This window comes from Tilletiopsis washingtonensis (genome assembly GCF_003144115.1).
Source record: "Tilletiopsis washingtonensis strain MCA 4186 unplaced genomic scaffold FA09scaffold_6, whole genome shotgun sequence".
Classification (NCBI taxonomy): Eukaryota; Fungi; Basidiomycota; class Exobasidiomycetes; order Entylomatales; genus Tilletiopsis; species Tilletiopsis washingtonensis.
In genome coordinates, this window is record NW_020312003.1 from 674,600 (window position 1) to 691,758 (window position 17,159).

Here is a 17,159-nt window from a genome sequence, read left to right on the forward strand (position 1 = left end):
GGAGAAAGCAGGCCTCGCCCCTGCCGACGCGGCGCTCTCGATGCCCTTGGCCGTCCAGGGGCGCGCTCTCGCACGGCCTCAGGGGCCTCCGGCTGGCCCATCCGCGCTGCTCTAAGCGCTTGGCCGCGGCTGTGCACGCCCCTGGCTGCGAAGCTGTGCGCTCGCCAGGCAAGATCAAGGCACGCCAGCAAGACGAGTGCTTGGTGAGGATGTGATATCCGTGCCTCCTCTCGCTCTCCTCTGCGGGCAGCAGAGAGCTGACCTCGCGATCGTGACAAGGCGCGCGTCGGAGGCGCCCCTGACTCTTCATCAGTCTCACCGAACGGCGGTCACCCCATTCGCCTGCGCTGGCCGAGTGCCGGTGCCGCCGCACCCCGAGCCTCCTCTCCGCTGCGCTCGTGCTCCCTCTCAAGAAGTCGCGGCGGGAGAGCAGCGGCTGCCCCTTTCTCTGCCGCTGCTTCATCTGCTGCCTGTGCTGGCAGCGCTGGAACGCTCGCAGCAGAGCAGGAGAGAGGCCGGCGGAGCCACGAGCTCTCGCCCAAGACGACCTCGCTGGCGACATCAGGCTCACGGACGGCGCCCTGCGGCGGCTGTGGCCGAGAGATCAAGATCCGCCTTCTCCGCTCTCCTTCTCCTCCGGCGCACAACAATAGGGGCAAGAGATCTAGATCTCCGGCACGCCATACGATTACGAGCGAAACGAAGCGGGTATTCCTCTCCTCTCTCTCTCCTCCTTCTCTTGGGACCTCCTAGTGGATGCCGAGGTGATGAACAAACTTGGCGAGGCCGCTCTCGCGGCCCTTCTCCTGCGCCTTGGCCTCGTGATCCGCCGCCACGCGAGCGAGCAAGCTCTTGGGCCTGTCGCGCTCCGACTTGGCGAGAGAGACGGTGCTGGCCGTCGCTGCCGTCTTGGCGCTTTGCGCATCGTCGTTCACCGGAGCAGACGCTCGGGACTCAGAGTCCTTGCTGTCCTCGGTGCCCTTGACCTTGGCGTTCTCCTTCTGCAGCTGATGCTCCTTCGACTTCTTCTTGGGCTTCGCCTTGGACGTCAGCTTGCCGTACTGCTCGAGCGCCGCAAGCATCAGGATGGACTTGGACAGCGTGACGCGGTCGAGGTTGACGCCGCTCGTCTGCAGATCGCTGACGAAGTAGCGGAAATGCGCAGTGCCGGCTCGGTAGTGCCCCGAGAGTGGGCTCAGGCTCGTGAGGACGCCGTCCTTGGCCTTGAGAAGGCCTGCGGAGAGGACGCGCCCGCCGCGAAGGAAGGAGGAATGCTGGAAATGCCCGCTCTTCTTGATGCCGACGAAGAGCTCGTGGCGGCTGTTGAGCACGTAGATCCACGTGTTGTCTACAGAGGGTCAGCGCATGCCCTTCACCAGCAGCAGCGGCGCAGGCGACTCACCTCCAATCGTCTTGCGCAGCAGCGCATCGCCCCAGTTCTTGCTGCTCAGCATGCCCAGCCGCTTCTGCTTCTTCGACTTGTCGCCGCCATAGTGCGCCGCCTCTCTCTTCTGCTCCTCCTCCTCTTCCGAGTCCATCTCCGAGCTCGAGAGACTCGAGCTGCTCGAGCTGCTGGGCGAGCTTAGACTACGAGCTGCATCGTGGCCTCTCTCGTGCGCACGCGCCTGACGGCGCTCCTCACGCAGTCGAGCTTCCTCCTCTTGCTCCTCTGGGCCGAGCTCGACGATGCCCCGCCCATGTCCGAGATCCTTGTGCTTGCCTCGCGTCGTGTCGACGGGCTTGCCGTTGCGGCGCCAGATGAGCTTGCCGTCCGTGACGTCGACGACGTAGTTTGCGCGCTGCTCGACGCTCAGGTATGTGACCTGCTCGCTCTCGAGACGCTCGCGCGGGCAGTCATCGAGGTCCAAGTCCTTGCCGTCGCCGTGGTCGAGCCACTGGAAGAAGTTCTGCTTCGTGTCGCTCGCACACCAGGCCGCGTGGTACGGCTTGAGGTTCGAGCCATAGCGGTGCTTGGTGTCGACCATCTGCGGCGCATCGTCAGAGCAGCCCAGACTGCATCTGCCGCATCACTCACCTCCATCCAGTGCTGCTCCTCGAGCTGCTTCGAAAGCCCTTGGCTCTTTGCGCCGCTCGTCCATCTCTCAATCAGCTTGAGGCCGAATTCTCTCCGCCCAGCGATGCTCGGCACGTTGTCCAGCTTGCCATCCTCATTGGCACCCGGCACATCGCCGATCATCGGCGAGTCTTCCTTGCCATCGCCCACTGACGGCCCACCCTCCACCGGTCCATCATCCGCCGCGCCGCCCTTTCCGCCAGCGCCAGTGTCGGGCGAGCCGGCGATCTGGCCCACGAGGAGGCCGCCACGACGCCAGCGAGAGCCCGCGTCGTTCTTGCTGCCTCCCTGAGCTGCCTTTGCGGCGCCGTTGAGGCGCAGACGCGTGAAGGCGTCGTCCCAGCGGTCGTCGGCTGAGAGGCTCATGCCCTGCAGCGAGCGGCGCGTGCGGTAGCTGGGAAGGGGCGTGAGCAGCGGCAGGGGCTGGCTGCTGCAGCACATGCTCACCCGCGGTAGTTGCGCTGGATCAGCAATGCCGCATCGCGCTCGCCCTTGGTGTCGTGAGCGTCGCTGCAGGCGATGCCGGGCGCTGCGTGGCTGTGCGAGGCGGCCGCCTGGTCCTTATCGGCCATGGCGAGAGGAGAGTGGAGAGGCGAGTCGTGGAAGAGTCGTGAAGAGAAGCGAACGGTGAGGTGCGAGTCGTGAGGTGGTGGTGGTGCAGAGCAGAGCAGCAGACGGAGCAGAGCAGAGGGAGCAGAGAGGCAGAGCGGATGGCAACGCGGTGGTGATGGAGCAGCGGCAGCCCGGCGTCGGCGAGGCCCTCGCCGTCCCCTCATGCGCTCTCCACGACGGCATGACGCGCAGCGGCAGCCACCGCTCTCCGACACGCGACTTTACCCGCTGCCTGCCGCTGCTGCCGTGCTCACACGCCCTGCCGCGGCTCCGCCTCGCTGCATCTGCGCTTGCGATCGCGCGCCAAAATAGGCGCAGCGCGGGCCGCCGGCACGGCCGGCAGCGGTGCCTGGCGCATGGGCTGCCGCTCGGCACACTCGCCAACTCAGCGCGCAGCGCTTCCATCCGCGGCAGCTCCTTTACGTGCCTGTGCTTCTAGACCACAGACGGGGAATGACGCACAATCTGCTCCGCGACGAGGCAAGGCGCAAGCTGCATGACTACTGCAGCTCCAGCGGTGCAGACTGCGACGGCCGAGAAGGAGGCCGGAGGTGATGCTGCGCCTCGCGGACCCTCGGCCTTGAGCCCACCCCGCATCGTCAGCGGCACGCTCACAAGGCTGTGCCGCGAGGCTTATGTAAGCGGGAATCTTGGCCCTCCACTAGCGTGAGCTGGTCCGAGCGCAGGTGTTCTCGACCTCGTCGACTTTCGCTTGCCTCTTCTCCTCACTACATCAACACTAGACTCTGACCGAGGACCAGCCAGCTTCTCGAAAGGCTCCACTTCAACGTCAAGCTCGCAGTATCCACGCAGCTACCTTGCACCGCCCCACACTTCCAGGACCTCTCGGCAATCTAGCCCAGTATGTCGATGACACTCGAAGGCAACGGCCCCGAGCGGACGCCTCGGCCCACGCCCCAAGTGGCATCTGCGCACGTGTTGGATCTATTCAAGATGACCGATCGCGTCGTCTGCGTCACTGGCGCCGCCTCCGGCATCGGCTATGCCGCGTGCGAAGCTATGGCAGAGGCTGGAGCGCACGTCGCGATGTTCTACAACAGCAACGCGGCGTGTGTGCAGAAGGCAGAGGCGCTGGCAAAGCAGTGTGGCGTGAAGGTGAAGGCGTATCAGGTGCAGGGTAGGTTGGCGTGGCAACTTGCGGTGAAGCAGGGCTGATGAGCCGTGATTGACAGTCACGGATGCCGAGGCGGTCAAGATGGCCGTTGATCAGGTCGTCGCGGATTTCGGAAAGCTGGACTGCTTCGTGGCCAATGCTGGCATGGCCGTGTCGAAGCCGATCCTCGAGATCAGCCTCGGTAAGTGTTCAGCACGCCCACAGCTGAGAGCACGCTGACGCAGTCTCTAGAGGACTGGCGCAAGATGTCGGACGTCAACTGCAAGTGTCGGCGGGCTGCTGGGAGCCGGAGCCTCTGCTGACGCTGCAGCGACAGACCATGGTGTGGCATACAGCGCAATGGCAGCGGGTGCAGTCTTCAAGAAGCAGGGCTTCGGCAACTTCATCGGTGAGCGCCGGAGTCGCCGCCATCACGCGCGTGGACTGATCTTGGGAGTCCCCAGCGACGAGCTCAATGAGCGCATCGATCGTGAACGTGCCTGTGCTGCAGAGTGGGTACAATGCAAGCAAGGCGGCGGTCACGCACCTCTGTAAGTCACTCGCCGTCGAATGGCGCGACTTTGCACGCGTCAACATCGTGTCGCCGGGGTGAGTCTCAGCCTCGCACTCTCTCCTCTATCCCTTCTCAGCCCTTGCAACAGCTTCCACCACACGGACATGGGCGCAAGGTAAGCTCTCCGTCCTCTGCGCAGCTTATGCGGTGTTGACGGCCACGCAGCCCCGGTGTCGTGCAGGAAGCGCTGCGCATGACCCCGCTTGGCCGTCAGGGAGACGTGCGCGAGCTCAAGGGCGCCTATCTCTACCTCGCTTCCGACGCAAGCTCGTTCTGCACTGGCACTGATCTGCGTAAGTCCCTCGGGATGGTGCGGCGTGCCACTACTGACAACGAGCCGCAGTCGTCGATGGCGGCTACACGCTGCCGTGAGGAGCGATGGCAGATGAGGAAAGGTGGAACGACGTGAGATTCTGATGCGCAGCGCAGCGGGAGGAAATGGCGATGGTGCGGACATGATGAGGGCGAGCAGCGTGGTGTGAGGTGACGACGTGAAGAGCACGGAATGAGGACGGAAGAGAGGCTACATGAGGTGAGAATGCGCGGTGGCGAGGACAGGTGACGCGATGAAGAGTCGATCGTGGAAGGAGGCGGCGTGGACTTGAGATGCTTCAGGAGCGAGGACGGGCTCGAGCACTTCAGTCGAGGTCGCGAGGACGCTTCTTGCGACGGCGCTGCTCGCTCGCAGACTGTGCGGAGTCCTTGCTCTGACTCTTGAGGCTTGCTGCGCGGCTCGACGACACGCCGGCACCGCTTGGTGCGTGACTCGAAGCGGCAGGCGCGGCACCGCTGCTGCCCGACACGCCGACACTGGTCTTCCGTAAGGGCGTGTCTGAGTCTTCGTCGGAGGATATGATGAGGTTCTAGAGTGGTGGGTGAGCTCCAACAAATCAAAGAACCGGCACCAGGTAAGCAGCGCTCAAACTCACACGTTGATTCGACACACGGGACCGCTTTGCTGACGCCTTTCCGACAGACGTGCGCGCAGCGTTCGCGATAGTGTTCTGAGTGGTCTGCGACAGAGGCGCAGGCGAGCCAGTGATGACGGCGGGCAAAGCAGCGGCAAGGGCGGTATCGCCTGCTTCTTTGCTCTGCGCGTTCGAGAGCACAGGCTGTTCGGTGTGAACGTCGGACGCGTCGCCGACTGACGACAGCTCGGAGATGGCAGCGGATGCTTCGCGCGACATGACAGCGGCAGCGTCCGCATTGCTCGAAGCCACAGCGGCCGACGAAGATGCTGTAGACTGCTCAATTCTCTGATCTGCAGACGCTGCGGCAGCAGTCGCAGGTTCGGGTGCTGCCTGCTCGCTGACGGAGGGCGAGCCGTCCAAGGAGACGCCGGCATCCTCGTCGAAAGTCGCGCTGCGCCGCTGCAGGCCCTCATGGCCATTCAGCGACCCGCCCTGCAGCGTCGCACCAACACCGTGCCAGCGAATCGACTCTGGCGATGTTTGATCCTCGGCGCCGTCCGAGTCGCGACGAGAGAAAGATGCGAAGCTCGGTAGGGTTGAGAAGGAAGGAGACACTTGTGAGGACTGCTGTGCTTCGAGACGCTGTAAACGTCCTTGCAGGTCGTACGGCTGCTGCAGTCGGGCCTCGGTGAGCTGCTGCTGCAGCGACCGGAGCTGCTGAGCATGCTGACGCTCCGTCTGCGCGTGCTCTCGGTCGGCTTGCAGCAGAAGAGCGGCAACTTGCGTGTCGAGCGCGGCTCGCTGTGAGAGAAGCGCGGCGGCTTGTGCTAGCGGCCGTTCGCTTGTCGTCACGCGCAGTGGAGGCGGTGCCATGCTTGGAAATTGCAGGCCGGAGAAGGGGCCTGCGGAGGACCCAGCCGAGGCAGTTGAGCGTGCCGAGGCAGGGAGTGCATGAGCAGAAGCCGTGGCGGTGGCGCTCGCCGGGACGGCGGGAGTAGCGGCGCTGGTGTTCGCGATCGGAGCTGATGGTGCTGGAGTCGCCTTCCTCTGTCTCTTCCTTTGCGCCGGAAAAGCTGGAGTCTGAGTCGTCGCAGACGAGCCGGACGGACCAGCAAGCGGCGTGGCCTGCCTCGAAGCGACAGCAGGGGTAGACGTGCGTGCAGCCTTCACGCCGTAGCGCTGCACGGCGTCACTTGAGTAGCGATTTATGTACATCTGTTGGCATTTGTGTCAGCCTAGCGACGAAGCGTGTGATTCTAGGCTGGTGACAGACCTCATGGAAGAGCTCGAACCAAGACTCCGCTCGCGTGGCCGCTCGACGCTCCTCCAGAAAAGTCATGCGTCGTGCGTCGGTCACGCTCAGAAGCTCAATCTCTTCGATCGTCAGCTCGCGACTGCTCATCTTTTCCGCCAGCTTGAGGTAGCGTGCAAAGAGGCAGCGGCTCAGCGCGTTGCCCGAAAGCCAGTACTTGCCGACTCGTGCGTGCAGGCTCTTCTCAGGCATCACGAGCTCTTTGTAGTCTTGATACTCCGGTAAGATCTGAGGAATAAGACGCCGTGCCGCGTCGCGATGCGATTCGTGCGAGCCGGTGCTACCGCCAGTGGCATCTACAGCCTGTGCGGCGTCTTTGCTACGCGGCATGAACTGAAAGCACAGCGACGGCTCGTTGTAGAACGCCTTGAGCACCAGCAGGTCGGCGGCGGGCGGCCAGTCGATGTCGTCCGCGCCCTTACGCTTCTTCGCAGACGACACCGTCGCCGGCCCCAGCGCAGCAGTCGATGTCTCGGATTGCACTTTGGGCGAGCCTGCTGCGCTCCGGCGTGTGTTTGCGTCGTCAGACGGGACGGCCACAGGGCGTAGAGGAGTGGAATGCAAGGGCGGCGCTATCACGCTCGATGAATCCGTGGCTGCATCGCTGCCGAACGCGCCGTTAGGAAGGAAGGAGGTCGCGGCGAGGACAGCAGCGCGAGTCGCATCATCGCTCAGCTTTGATAGCGAAGGAGCAGGCAGAGACGTCGTGGGAGCTGCTCGTGCGACGGGCTGGACCGACGAGTGATGCTGATCAAGCTGCGAGCCAGATGCGGACGCTTCGGCTTGAGGCATCGCGTGCTGACGTCCCGGCTGAGTCGAGCGCACAGCCAGCGCGTGCTCATCGAAGGACTCAGGCGGCTTGAGCCCGGCTTCGTTGCCGTCCACGGGTGTGCCGTCGACGGACGAATCGAGCGGCCACTGCGGCGCGTCTTCATCGCACATGTTGTCCATCGCGTCCGCGCTGGAATCAGAGTCAGGCCTGCTCATCACGAGCATTGTGCGACAAGAGCGACTCACAGACTGCCGCTTGGCGAGCGGATCCGAGATGAGTCTGCCGCAGCGCTCGAGCTGCCCTGTGCGTCTGCTGGCCCGCGCTGCACGCCGCCTGGCTTGGCGCGGCGCCAGAGTACCTCGCCGGAGCGAGTGACTTTGCTGCGCACCTTGCCGCGCAGCGCCCGCGCTGCAGATGCAGGCGGACGACAGAAGTAGGAAGGAACAGAGGAAGAAGAGCACTAAAGCGCAGGATGAAGTGATGATGTGCGCGAGCGGCGATGGTGGAGGTGAGGAAGGAAGAGCTCGTGACACCACGCCTCATGGCTATATCAGGAACCGTGCGCGGGTCGCGTCTCCCGCCTCCCGCCGAGCGCAGCGACCTCGCCGAGCGAGTGGCCCGCACCTCTGCGCTGCACTCAATGCCTTGCGAGCCAAGGGAAGTGCACAAGCTAGCTCGCTACGAGCGTAGTCTAGGAGAGCAGCCAGCTGATGTCTGAGCACGGCGTGTCGATCGGCAAGTCCCCTGAAGAGAGCTTCGCTCAAAGCGGCTTCGTGTGCTTTGCGCAGACCGGCTCCCAAGCATGGCGCTTGACCCCTCAATCAGCACTCGAAGCGAAAGCCTCGAGTATCGCAGTCTCATGCTCTGCGACTGCAACTGGCAATCGCGCATACTCAAGGGGCGACGACGGCTCACGCCTCACAAGCAGCACTCGCACTTCCTTTCCTTGCGCTGCCCTTCACTGCGGCCGCATCTTGCGAAAGTCTCTTCTGCCCATCGATTGCATGCCTGCAGCGTCGCCTCACAAACGCTCATGTTGGCACGAGCGTCTCTCGCACGAAGCGATGAGCAGGCTTCTTTCGCGAACCAACTCAAGACCAGTCAAGCTCCAAGCAAAGTGGCTCGCGACACATCGATTGCCACATCTCGCTTTTGCTCAGTAGACGTTGGGCCAAAGCCGCTGTCCCACTTTCTTCATGTACTCGAAATACGGCTGCGGCGCGAGAATAGGTGAATCAGCTCGTGCTCTGTGCTGTGCCTCTCTAGTCCCAGCAGCTCCGCTAGGCTCGGCACCGAATCTCTCGAGATCCGGCACTTTGCGCCGAGACTCAGAGCTCTGTGCCTCTGAGGACTCGGCGCTGTGCCCCGCTCGAGACTCGGTGCTGTGCGCGCCGCCAGACCCGACATCGTGCGCCTCACATCTCTCGACTCGGGCTGTACTCACCTTGCCCGTCGCCTCGTCCAGCAAGAACATCCTCTCCTCATCATCGCATCGCTTGCGAATGAGCAGGACAGTGCCGACCACCGCGGCGCCCACGACGCCCATGAGCGGCAGGCGGAAGAATTGAGGAACGCCAGGCCCGTAAGGACCAATTGCGAGAGAGATGCCGCTCATGCAGACGAGAATGGCGGTGTAGGACGGGTGCCGGACGTAGGCGTACGGACCGGTGTCGATGATCTGCAGAGGGAGTTAGCGCGCCAGCGCAGCGAGACAGCCATGCGCAGCGCAGGCTGGTGTGCACGTGAAGACACTCGAAACGGACGAGCACAGCGCGACCCACACCTGATGCGATCGTCCTTTCACTACGCGGATGTCCTCTAGCACTCGTCCTGCAGCAGCTCAACCCCTCCACTCTCCAAGCTTGGCGCACGACTCACCTTCTGTCCCTTCTGCACCTGCAGATCAAAGGTAAAGTAGTGTCCCAGCTCCTTGTACGTCCAGATCCTCCCCGCGCCGCCAATCATCGCCAGCATGCAGGCGAGGCGGAAGCGGCCTCTGTCGCCCGATGCGATCCATGCGTGCAGCGGCACGGCATGGAAGGTGAGGGCGCGGACGTGCCAGAGCGCTGCAAGGGCGAGAAAGACGTGCACGAGGCGCTCGATCTTTGTGAGGCCGAGCGAGGAGATGAAGTCGTTGGGCTTGGCGCTGCTCTTGCCGGAGGAGGAGGGTGCATCCTCCACCTTCTCCTTGGCGGGCAGGTGCGGCTTGGTGGTGCCGGCGATGGCGGCGTACGTGGCGCCGCCAAGACACGCCAGGTCCAGCGAGAGGTTGAGCAGAGCCAGCAGGCCTGAGAGATCCATGATGCGCGGCAGACGACGGTGGTGGTGAGAAGCAGCGCACTAACGCTGGCAATCGCGATTGCCTCTGGGCCGCTTTCAGAGCCCGCTCGCGGCCGAGCGGCCGAATGCACGCGAGGTCCGTGCGTTGTGCCGCCTCGCGTGGCGTGCCGGCGCTGGCGTCACCTCGAGGGTCCATCTTCCTCTCCTCATCCTCCCTCCCCTCTCTCTTATTCGGCCGCCTCACACACGCTGCACGTCACGTCCGTGCAGCAGAGGCATGCAAAGCGTGCGTGCCAGGCTGCTGCTGAGCGTCTGCCTGTGCCGAAGCTGACCTCTCCTCGCCCCGCCAGCTGCTCCGCGCCTCTCCTCGTCTGGCGCTGCGTTCCCGCCTCGTCCTGCGCACTTCGCCGCGCTGCTACTCCGCCATCGCTCCTGCTCCCTCAGCTGCTCCCTCCACTGCCCCTCCGCCCACCTCTCGCGCCGCTGCCATGCCGCACCACGCCGGCCCCCACATCTCGCCGTTCCCGACCGACGGTCTGCTGCCGAAGCAGACGTCGCAGGCGTCGGCCTTTCTGGAGAAATACCCAGAGTACGATGGACGCAACGTGCGCGTTGCGATTCTGGACACGGGCGTAGACCCGGCTGCAAAGGGCCTGGACGGGAAGGGCAAGGTGGTCGAGGTCATTGACTGCAGTGAGTGCGCGAGAGAAGAAAGGGAGAGCGGAGCTGTGCTGATGATGAAGCAGCGGGGAGCGGTGACGTGTATCTCACCAACGTGGAGCCGCTCAAGGAAGCGCCGAGCGGGACTGTGGCGCTCAAGTCTCCTCGTACCGGGCGTACTCTGGTGCGTAGGTCTGCCCTGCCGCGTTTGGTCCCTCTCTCACTGCTGGGCCCTTCCCTCGCCAGCTGCTCGCTTCCTCGCTCAAGAACCCGTCGGGCAAGTGGAAGATGGGCACGCAGGCCGCGTACGCGCTCTGGCCGCGCGATCTCGTAGCGCGCCGCAAGGCAGAGCGGAAGAAGGAGAGCGATGTGGAAGCTGCGAGACTCGGGGCGCTGGTGCAGCAGGCCGTCTTTGAGGCGGAGCATGGCAAGAAGCCTGTGCCGGAGAAGGCAGAGGCGAAGGAGGGAGACGCGAAGAAGAAGGGCGCGGACGATGTGGACGCTGCAAAGAAGCAGAAGGATGAAGAGGCGCAGAAGCGGGCTCAGCGCACGGAGGAGCTCAAGGCACAGCTCAGCGCGTTCAAGGAGATGGCTGGCTCGTTTGAGGATGCCGGGCCGATCGTCGAGGTCGTCGTGAGTCGCCTCGCCCCTGCCTTCTCTCACTCTACTCACACTTCGGCAGGCATGGTTCGACGGCTCTCACTGGCGTGCCATCGTCTTCGGCGGCGAAGGCGAGCTGCACGACCCTACGCTCGGCATGCCCAAGGAGCGCCTGGAGCCGCTGGGCGAGCAGACCATCGACCTGACGCATCGCCGTCCCATGGCCGACTACAACCTGGAGCACCACTGGGAGGCGTTCGGAGAGAAGGACTTGATGACGTTCAACGTCAACTTCCTGCATGCCACAAGCGACAAGACGGCGGAGGTGGAGGCGGTCAGCATGTGAGTGTCGCAGTGGCGTGCTGATTGATGCAGAGCTCATGCGTCGAGCGCAGCGTCTGCAACTCGGGCTCGCACGCGACGCACGTGGCGGGCATCGTCTCTGCAGACCGCAAGGATGACCCTTCGCAGAACGGCGTCGCGCCGGGCTGCCAGATCGTCTCGTGAGCATCGCCAGGCGTGACCGTCTTTTCACCGCACCAAACTCATTCTCTGCTAGCCTCTGCATCGGCGATGGTCGGCTCGGCTCCATGGAGACGCAGCAGGCGCTGCTTCGTGCTGCACGTGCCATCATCGACACGGGCTGCGACGTCGCCAACATGAGCTTTGGCGAGTCGGGCGCCTGGGGAGCAGACAACAAGGGCGCGTTCGCCGAGCAGCTGCGTGACATTGTCATTCGCGAGCGCGACGGTGAGCTGCTGCAAGCACAGCACACCCTGCGCCACGCTGAAACCCCAGCGACAGTCCTCTTCGTCTCCTCCGCCGGTAACTCCGGCCCCGCGCTCTCGACGCTTGGTCAGCCTGCGGGCACGACGACGGGCGTCCTCACCGTCGGCGCGTACGTCGACGCGGGACACATGCAGCAGGCACAGTATGCACTCGTGGAGGAGGGCATCAAGAGCAGCACGACGACGTGGTGCTCTCGCGGCCCCACATTTGACGGCGCAAAGGGCGTCGACATCTACTCGCCCGGCGCGGCAGTGACGTCGATTCCGAGGTATTGCCTGCAGGTGAGTCTACTCGGGCGTGCTGCTTGAGCACCGCTGACATGCATCTTGCCGCTGCAGACGACGATGCTGTGAGAAGCGCGTTCATGTCCCTCGCGCCTCATCTGCTGAACCATTCGCTCCTTTCCCAGCGCGAACGGCACGAGCATGTCGTCGCCGCACGCCGCAGGCTGCGTGGCGCTGCTTGTCAGCGGCATGAAGGCCAAGGGCATTCCCGTGACGCCTGCGCGTGTGTTCAAGGCGATTCGCGCAACTGCCAAGGACGTCAAGGACCCGCAGGGCGTGGTGAGTCTGCTCGTGCGCAGCACTTCGACTGCAGCTAATCTCCTCTTCGCAGGGCTTCTTCCGCGTGGCAGACGCCTTTGACTACATCGTCAAGCACGCCGACCGCGCCGACGCCGACGCCGAGTGGCGCATCTCCGTCACGCCAGCTGGCAAGCCTCCGGGTCGTGCCGGCACGGACCAGCGCGGCATCTACCTGCGAAAGAACGGCACGCATGCGCTCAACCAATTCACCGTCACGGCGCAGCCGACGTTCAAGCAAAACGAGACGGAGCGTGCGCAGACGCTGCAGATCGGCTGCTCGCTGTCTACCACGGCGTCGTGGGTCAGCGCGCCGGAGTTTGTGTGGCTCGGATCCAAGGGCAGAGGCTTTGAGGTGCGCGTGGACACCACAGGCCTGGCGCCCGGTCTGCACGTCGCTGCCGTCGAGGGCTACGACTCGGAGAGCGGCCTCAAGCTCTTCGAATGCCCCGTGACGATCGCCAAGCCGACGCCTCCCGCGCCCACGGTCCACTTCGAGCGCGTGCGGCTGGACCACGGCAAGGTCGAGCGGCGCTTCGTCAGCGTGCCCATCGGCGCGACCTGGGCCGAGATGCGCTTCCGCTCCAGCAACCACGAAAAGGCCGGCACGTCTGTGCGCTTCTGGAACCACTCGGTGCAGATGCTGCCGCATGCGCGCCTCAACGAGGTCGAGAAGGCCTTCGTCATGGCGCTCAACGAGAACGAGCCGGTCACCAAGAAGGTCAGCGTTACCGGCGGCGTGCCGATGGAGCTGTGCCTCGCGCAGTTCTGGGCCAGCGCGGCTGGCTTTGACCTCGAGGTCACGATCGATTGGCATGGCATCTCGTTCGCTACCCCGGTGCGCGGACGCGACGAGACGACGCTGATTGGCGGCGAAGGTATCGCTCGTATCGAGTGCACCTCGCATGTCCGCATCGAGGCATTCTCGCCTGCCATCTCTCTCGAGCAGCGCCGCTCTTTCGCACGGCCCACGACTTCCGAGCTGCGTCCTCTCACCTCGCCGCGCGACGCTCTGCCCGACGGCAGTACGCTCTGCGAGCTCGTCCTGACCTACCCTCTCGAGATCAAGGAGGACTCTGCGAGCATTAAGTATGGCCTGCCGCTGTCCAACCATCTCTACGACAGCGCGGTGCCTCAGCTCTCGGCCATCTTTGACGCGCACAAGCGGCGCGTGCACTTCAGCGACGTGTACAGCGACGCCAAGGCGATTGACCTCAGCAAGGGCTCGTACACCGTGCGCGTCGAGCTGCTGGCTGCCATGCCGGTGCTGGAGAAGCTGCGCCACATGTCGCTCCGTGTCGATACGAAGCTGGCGAAGCCGGTCTCGCTTGACGTCTACGAGGACCATGTGGACCAGTACGGCGCGGCCAAGCCGGCCAAGTTCGCCGGCGTCAAGCTGCTGCAGGGCGAGACGAAGGTGTTGTGCCTCGACACGAACATCGAGGGCGATGCGCTGCCCAAGGGTGTCGAGGCAGGCGACGTCCTTGTCGGCACGATGACGGCGTCGGGCAACGAGGCAAAGGGACAGCTCAGACTCGTGGTGCCGCCGGCCATCATCAAGCCAAAGCCGGACGAGGGCGCGTCGGGAGAGACACCGCCGACGGTGGCGGAGCTCATGACCGGCCTCGTGCAGAAGGTGCCCGAGAAGGAGCGCGACGCGTACATTGACCGACTGCTCAAGGAGTAGTGAGTGACCAGCGAAGCAAGAGAAGGGATGACGACAAGCTGCGGTGAGGCGTAGTGCTGACGCTTGCTCTTCCTCGCAGCCCGGATGACCTCGGCGTGTTGGTTGCTCGCCTCAACGCAACGAAGCCGGACGACGCCGCCGACGCCTCCAAGGTCCTCTCGGCGGCGCAAGCGATCCTCGACATCGTCGATGAGCAGTCTGTTCTGCTCTTCGCCGGCGCCAAGAAGCTCCCCTCCACCGAGCAGTCTGCCGCAGAAAAGCAGCACGACGCGCAGCAGAAGAAGCGTCGCGATGCCTACGTCCTGGCGCTCAACCGACGTGCGCGTGCACTGCTAGCGCGCGACGAGGGCAAGGCGTCGCCCGACTTCGAGAGCACCTTTGAGCGCTACAGACGCGTGGCGGACGCCAGCGACAAGGAGTTTGCGACGGTGTACGTGCGCTGGGCCATTCAGCACGAGCGCTACGGCACGGCTCTCGTGCAGGTGCGCAAGGCGCTCAAAGAGCTGGGCAACGGCGCGGCCAGTGCGGCGGACGAGGTGCGCAAGCTGAGAGCGCTGGAGCGGTGAGTGTGCTGGACCCCCCCCCCCCCGTTTTTGGCTTATGCCGCGCTGTGTTCCGTCTGCTGACGCTCGATACTCCTGGCAGCGAGCTGGCAGGCGAGAAGCTCGGCTGGCACTGCCTGGCCGCTAACGCGGACCGCGCGAGGGTGTTCGAGTCGGCGGCGGGATACATGCCCTTCTAGGCCCTGCCCTTTACATCACCTCGAGCGCCTCGGCAAGGCAGGGCTCGAGCGAGACAGCGTAATCACAATCCCATTATCCGTCTCCCTTGCCCTCTGCCCGCAACATCTTCGCTCCCTCATCCAATGCAGCACTTGCGTCGATCCTCACTTCTCCTCCTCCTCGCGAATCGTGCGGCGCTCGTAGAGCCACTCGTAGTCCTCCTTGCTGCGCTCGATGGTCTCGAGCACGTCTTGTGGCAGGTCGGCCTTCTTGGCCTTCGAGCCGGTCTCGTCGTCCTTCTTGAAGCCCGTTGATTGCTCTGCCTGGAAAGCACGAAGGAGGAAAAGAGTGGAAGCGTGTGAGCCAAGAGCGGGGCGAAGCGAAAGCGGTGTCACGCTCGCGGAGCGTGGCAAAGGTGAAGCCTGAACCCGCCCAGTCTCTCCGCATCGGCCCTCCTTCCGTCTCAGCGCTCGCACTCACCGCTGCATGGAAAGTGCCCCAGCTCGAGAACTCGGGCACGCTCTTCTTCTCCCAGCTGAGCATGCCCTCGTCGAACGGGAAGCCCACGGCTTCGCAGTACAGGCGAATCGTGCGTTCCGGATTGGCGAGCAGCACGCTGGCATCGACGAGCGGCGGCGGCTGTGGTTGAGACTGCACCTTGCCGGGCAGAGAAGAGGCGGAGGGAGAGGGTGGCGCAGTGTGGAAAGTGGACTCTGGGTTCGAAAGCCATTGGTAGAGAATGCGCAGCTCGCTGCGCAGGGCGGGATTAGAGAAGAAGGTCGGGCTCAAGAGGAGGATCACTCACGCATAGCCGGCCTCGGCGCCATCAAAGTACTCGAAGCCCGCCGCCTTATCCTGGACGCATCTATCGGCGTAAGGTCAGCCACTGCGCTGCTTTCACACCTGTCTTGCCCCTTCTCGCCTCACTTGTAGTAGCTTGGCACGCTCTTCTCCGGCGTGCGCACTAGAAACGTATGCTTGAAGCGCCGGAGCAAGTCCGTCGGCACCACGGTGGGGTTCTCGAGCGTGTGGCGGTAGTCGACGCCGGCCTGCTCGGCCGAGGGCGTGCGGTACACTTTCGAGTCGGGGTGCAGCGCCGAGAGGACTTCGCCGGAGAAGAGATATTGCGCCATGTCCTGGAGGCAGCATCAGCAGATGGAAGGCGAGCAACGTTGTGCGCACAGAGCGGCCCCACGCTGGGTTGCTGCATTGGAGCCTCTCACACGCCCATCAGCGCCTCGCTGGCGCTCATGCCCTCCGGCCCTCCACGCTTGCCCCTCCCTCCTGCTCCTCTCCACACGCACCTTGGCGAAGATGTACTTTGCGCCCTCCGTCTTCGCCGTGCCCTTGTTGTACACGTCGGGGTTGAGCATGTCGCGCAGCGTCTGCTCGACGGTCTCGTGGTCCTGGCCGCTGGCCTGGCACGCGGCCTCGTCGTAGCGCTGGCAGGCGCGCTGCGGGCCGTAGTAGTAGCCGCCGGCCGTCGGCTCGTGGAAGCAGCGCGTGGACTGGGACTGCATGAATGCTCGCTGTTGCGAGGCGGAGCCGGGCAGGGCGGAAGCAGTGAGCAAATGCAGCGGCAAAGGCACGCTCGGAGTGGAGAACGACGCACCTCAAAGGCAGTGGAGCAGCTGCGCGGGCAGCACCAGACGATGACGGGCATCGGCTGCTCGCCGTCGCCGTTGGCAGTGGACGTGGACATGTTGATAGTGTGGTGACGTGGGTAGAATGAGTGAGGTGCGTTGCGGTAGTAGCGATGGGGTGGTCGAGAGGCAAGCGCGGCTCGGCTCGAGAGCTTGAGGAAGGAGGGGTGGAGAGAGTTGAGCCGTGCATGAGCCGGATCGGCGCTGCAGCTCGGGAAACGTGGGCCCTGAGCCGGCGGCTGTTCCTGTCCAAGACGCCGGAGTAACGCAAAGTGCTGACGTCTTCCCGCCCTCCTTCTGCCGCATTCACAGCGTCACTGTAGCAGCGTCGACGAGGCGTCGTTCGGGCGACCCAAGGTCTCGATAGCGGCAAAGGCGATCTGAATGCGGACCGCCTCGCGCGCGAGCCGGAGCACCGGCACGGGCTCGCTGCATCCGACGTTGCGTTCGAGGTGGAGCATGGCGGCGTGGGAGCGGAGTTTCGCGGCCAGGGCTCGGCGTGCAGCAAGACTCGCGATGTGCCGGAGCGGAGCACAGCATTTCAGTGCGACAGCACGCCTTGCCGCGGCTCAACTCGCGCGCGACCCTGCAGCGCGAAGCGTCTCCCTTGCTTTTGCGCTCGAGATTCGCGCGAGGACGGGTCTCGTGATGGGCTCGAACGGAAGGCTGTGAGCTGCACGATATGCTGAGGCTCTCGCTCAACGTTGGCGAGTCGACTGATAGGAGCAAAGAGCATGGCTGGATGGCCAGCTGGCTCGAGAGAGGATCCGGCGCAGCAGGCATCGAGGCGGTCCATGCACGTCGCTCGCTTTATCCAAAGCCCCTCCG

General features: G+C 64.3%; 5 protein-coding genes across 5 annotated transcripts; 2 read left to right on the top strand and 3 right to left on the bottom strand.

Moving 5' to 3' along the window:
• Positions 1-3,184: 3,184 nt before the first annotated feature.
• Positions 3,185-5,031, top strand: FA09DRAFT_328877 (NAD(P)-binding protein). Its single transcript, XM_025741951.1, has 8 exons — positions 3,185-3,824; positions 3,880-4,002; positions 4,053-4,082; positions 4,138-4,209; positions 4,265-4,409; positions 4,463-4,489; positions 4,540-4,667; positions 4,718-5,031. The coding sequence occupies exons 1-8, from the start codon at positions 3,551-3,553 to the stop codon at positions 4,744-4,746; spliced, it is 828 nt and encodes a 275-aa protein (XP_025599777.1). The 5' UTR covers positions 3,185-3,550; the 3' UTR covers positions 4,747-5,031.
• Positions 4,922-7,693, bottom strand: FA09DRAFT_233202 (hypothetical protein). The gene is made up of 4 exons (XM_025739610.1): positions 7,615-7,693; positions 6,559-7,558; positions 5,304-6,500; positions 4,922-5,237 (listed from the first exon to the last, which is right to left on the bottom strand). Exons 2-4 carry the CDS (start codon positions 7,546-7,548, stop codon positions 5,013-5,015), a joined length of 2,412 nt encoding a protein of 803 aa, XP_025599778.1. The 5' UTR covers positions 7,549-7,558; positions 7,615-7,693; the 3' UTR covers positions 4,922-5,012.
• A 722-nt stretch (positions 7,694-8,415) lies between these two features.
• Positions 8,416-9,697, bottom strand: FA09DRAFT_328878 (hypothetical protein). The gene is made up of 3 exons (XM_025741952.1): positions 9,248-9,697; positions 8,814-9,047; positions 8,416-8,582 (listed from the first exon to the last, which is right to left on the bottom strand). Exons 1-3 carry the CDS (start codon positions 9,668-9,670, stop codon positions 8,526-8,528), a joined length of 714 nt encoding a protein of 237 aa, XP_025599779.1. The 5' UTR covers positions 9,671-9,697; the 3' UTR covers positions 8,416-8,525.
• A 156-nt stretch (positions 9,698-9,853) lies between these two features.
• FA09DRAFT_328880 (subtilisin-like protein) lies at positions 9,854-15,006 on the top strand. Its single transcript, XM_025741953.1, has 13 exons — positions 9,854-9,935; positions 10,000-10,342; positions 10,396-10,493; positions 10,556-10,942; positions 10,992-11,251; positions 11,305-11,412; positions 11,469-11,659; positions 11,714-11,979; positions 12,037-12,047; positions 12,108-12,261; positions 12,314-13,965; positions 14,046-14,528; positions 14,612-15,006. Exons 1-13 carry the CDS (start codon positions 9,927-9,929, stop codon positions 14,706-14,708), a joined length of 4,059 nt encoding a protein of 1,352 aa, XP_025599780.1. The 5' UTR covers positions 9,854-9,926; the 3' UTR covers positions 14,709-15,006.
• FA09DRAFT_328881 (hypothetical protein) lies at positions 14,757-16,694 on the bottom strand. Its single transcript, XM_025741954.1, has 6 exons — positions 16,301-16,694; positions 15,993-16,217; positions 15,616-15,824; positions 15,494-15,553; positions 15,169-15,439; positions 14,757-15,011 (listed from the first exon to the last, which is right to left on the bottom strand). The coding sequence occupies exons 1-6, from the start codon at positions 16,388-16,390 to the stop codon at positions 14,853-14,855; spliced, it is 1,014 nt and encodes a 337-aa protein (XP_025599781.1). The 5' UTR covers positions 16,391-16,694; the 3' UTR covers positions 14,757-14,852.
• Between the last annotated feature and the right edge of the window lie 465 nt (positions 16,695-17,159).

Coding starts and splice junctions, on each gene's coding strand:
- FA09DRAFT_328880 (XM_025741953.1), top strand. Junction 11,413..11,468: donor CCGGGCTGCCAGATCGTCTC/GTGAGCATCGCC, acceptor ATTCTCTGCTAG/CCTCTGCATCGGCGATGGTC. Junction 12,262..12,313: donor TCAAGGACCCGCAGGGCGTG/GTGAGTCTGCTC, acceptor TCCTCTTCGCAG/GGCTTCTTCCGCGTGGCAGA.
- FA09DRAFT_233202 (XM_025739610.1), bottom strand. CDS start 7,548: ATGGACAACATGTGCGATGAAGACGCGCCGCAGTGGCCGCTCGATTCG. Junction 6,501..6,558: donor GGTTCGAGCTCTTCCATGAG/GTCTGTCACCAG, acceptor AAATGCCAACAG/ATGTACATAAATCGCTACTC. Junction 5,238..5,303: donor CCCGTGTGTCGAATCAACGT/GTGAGTTTGAGC, acceptor CCACCACTCTAG/AACCTCATCATATCCTCCGA.
- FA09DRAFT_328881 (XM_025741954.1), bottom strand. CDS start 16,390: ATGTCCACGTCCACTGCCAACGGCGACGGCGAGCAGCCGATGCCCGTC. Junction 15,825..15,992: donor CAAAGTACATCTTCGCCAAG/GTGCGTGTGGAG, acceptor TGCTGCCTCCAG/GACATGGCGCAATATCTCTT. Junction 15,440..15,493: donor GGCGCCGAGGCCGGCTATGC/GTGAGTGATCCT, acceptor CGCCCTGCGCAG/CGAGCTGCGCATTCTCTACC.
- FA09DRAFT_328877 (XM_025741951.1), top strand. CDS start 3,551: ATGTCGATGACACTCGAAGGCAACGGCCCCGAGCGGACGCCTCGGCCC. Junction 3,825..3,879: donor GAAGGCGTATCAGGTGCAGG/GTAGGTTGGCGT, acceptor CGTGATTGACAG/TCACGGATGCCGAGGCGGTC. Junction 4,210..4,264: donor GGGCTTCGGCAACTTCATCG/GTGAGCGCCGGA, acceptor GGGAGTCCCCAG/CGACGAGCTCAATGAGCGCA.
- FA09DRAFT_328878 (XM_025741952.1), bottom strand. CDS start 9,670: ATGGATCTCTCAGGCCTGCTGGCTCTGCTCAACCTCTCGCTGGACCTG. Junction 9,048..9,247: donor AGGTGCAGAAGGGACAGAAG/GTGAGTCGTGCG, acceptor CTCCCTCTGCAG/ATCATCGACACCGGTCCGTA. Junction 8,583..8,813: donor TGGACGAGGCGACGGGCAAG/GTGAGTACAGCC, acceptor CTCGCGCCGCAG/CCGTATTTCGAGTACATGAA.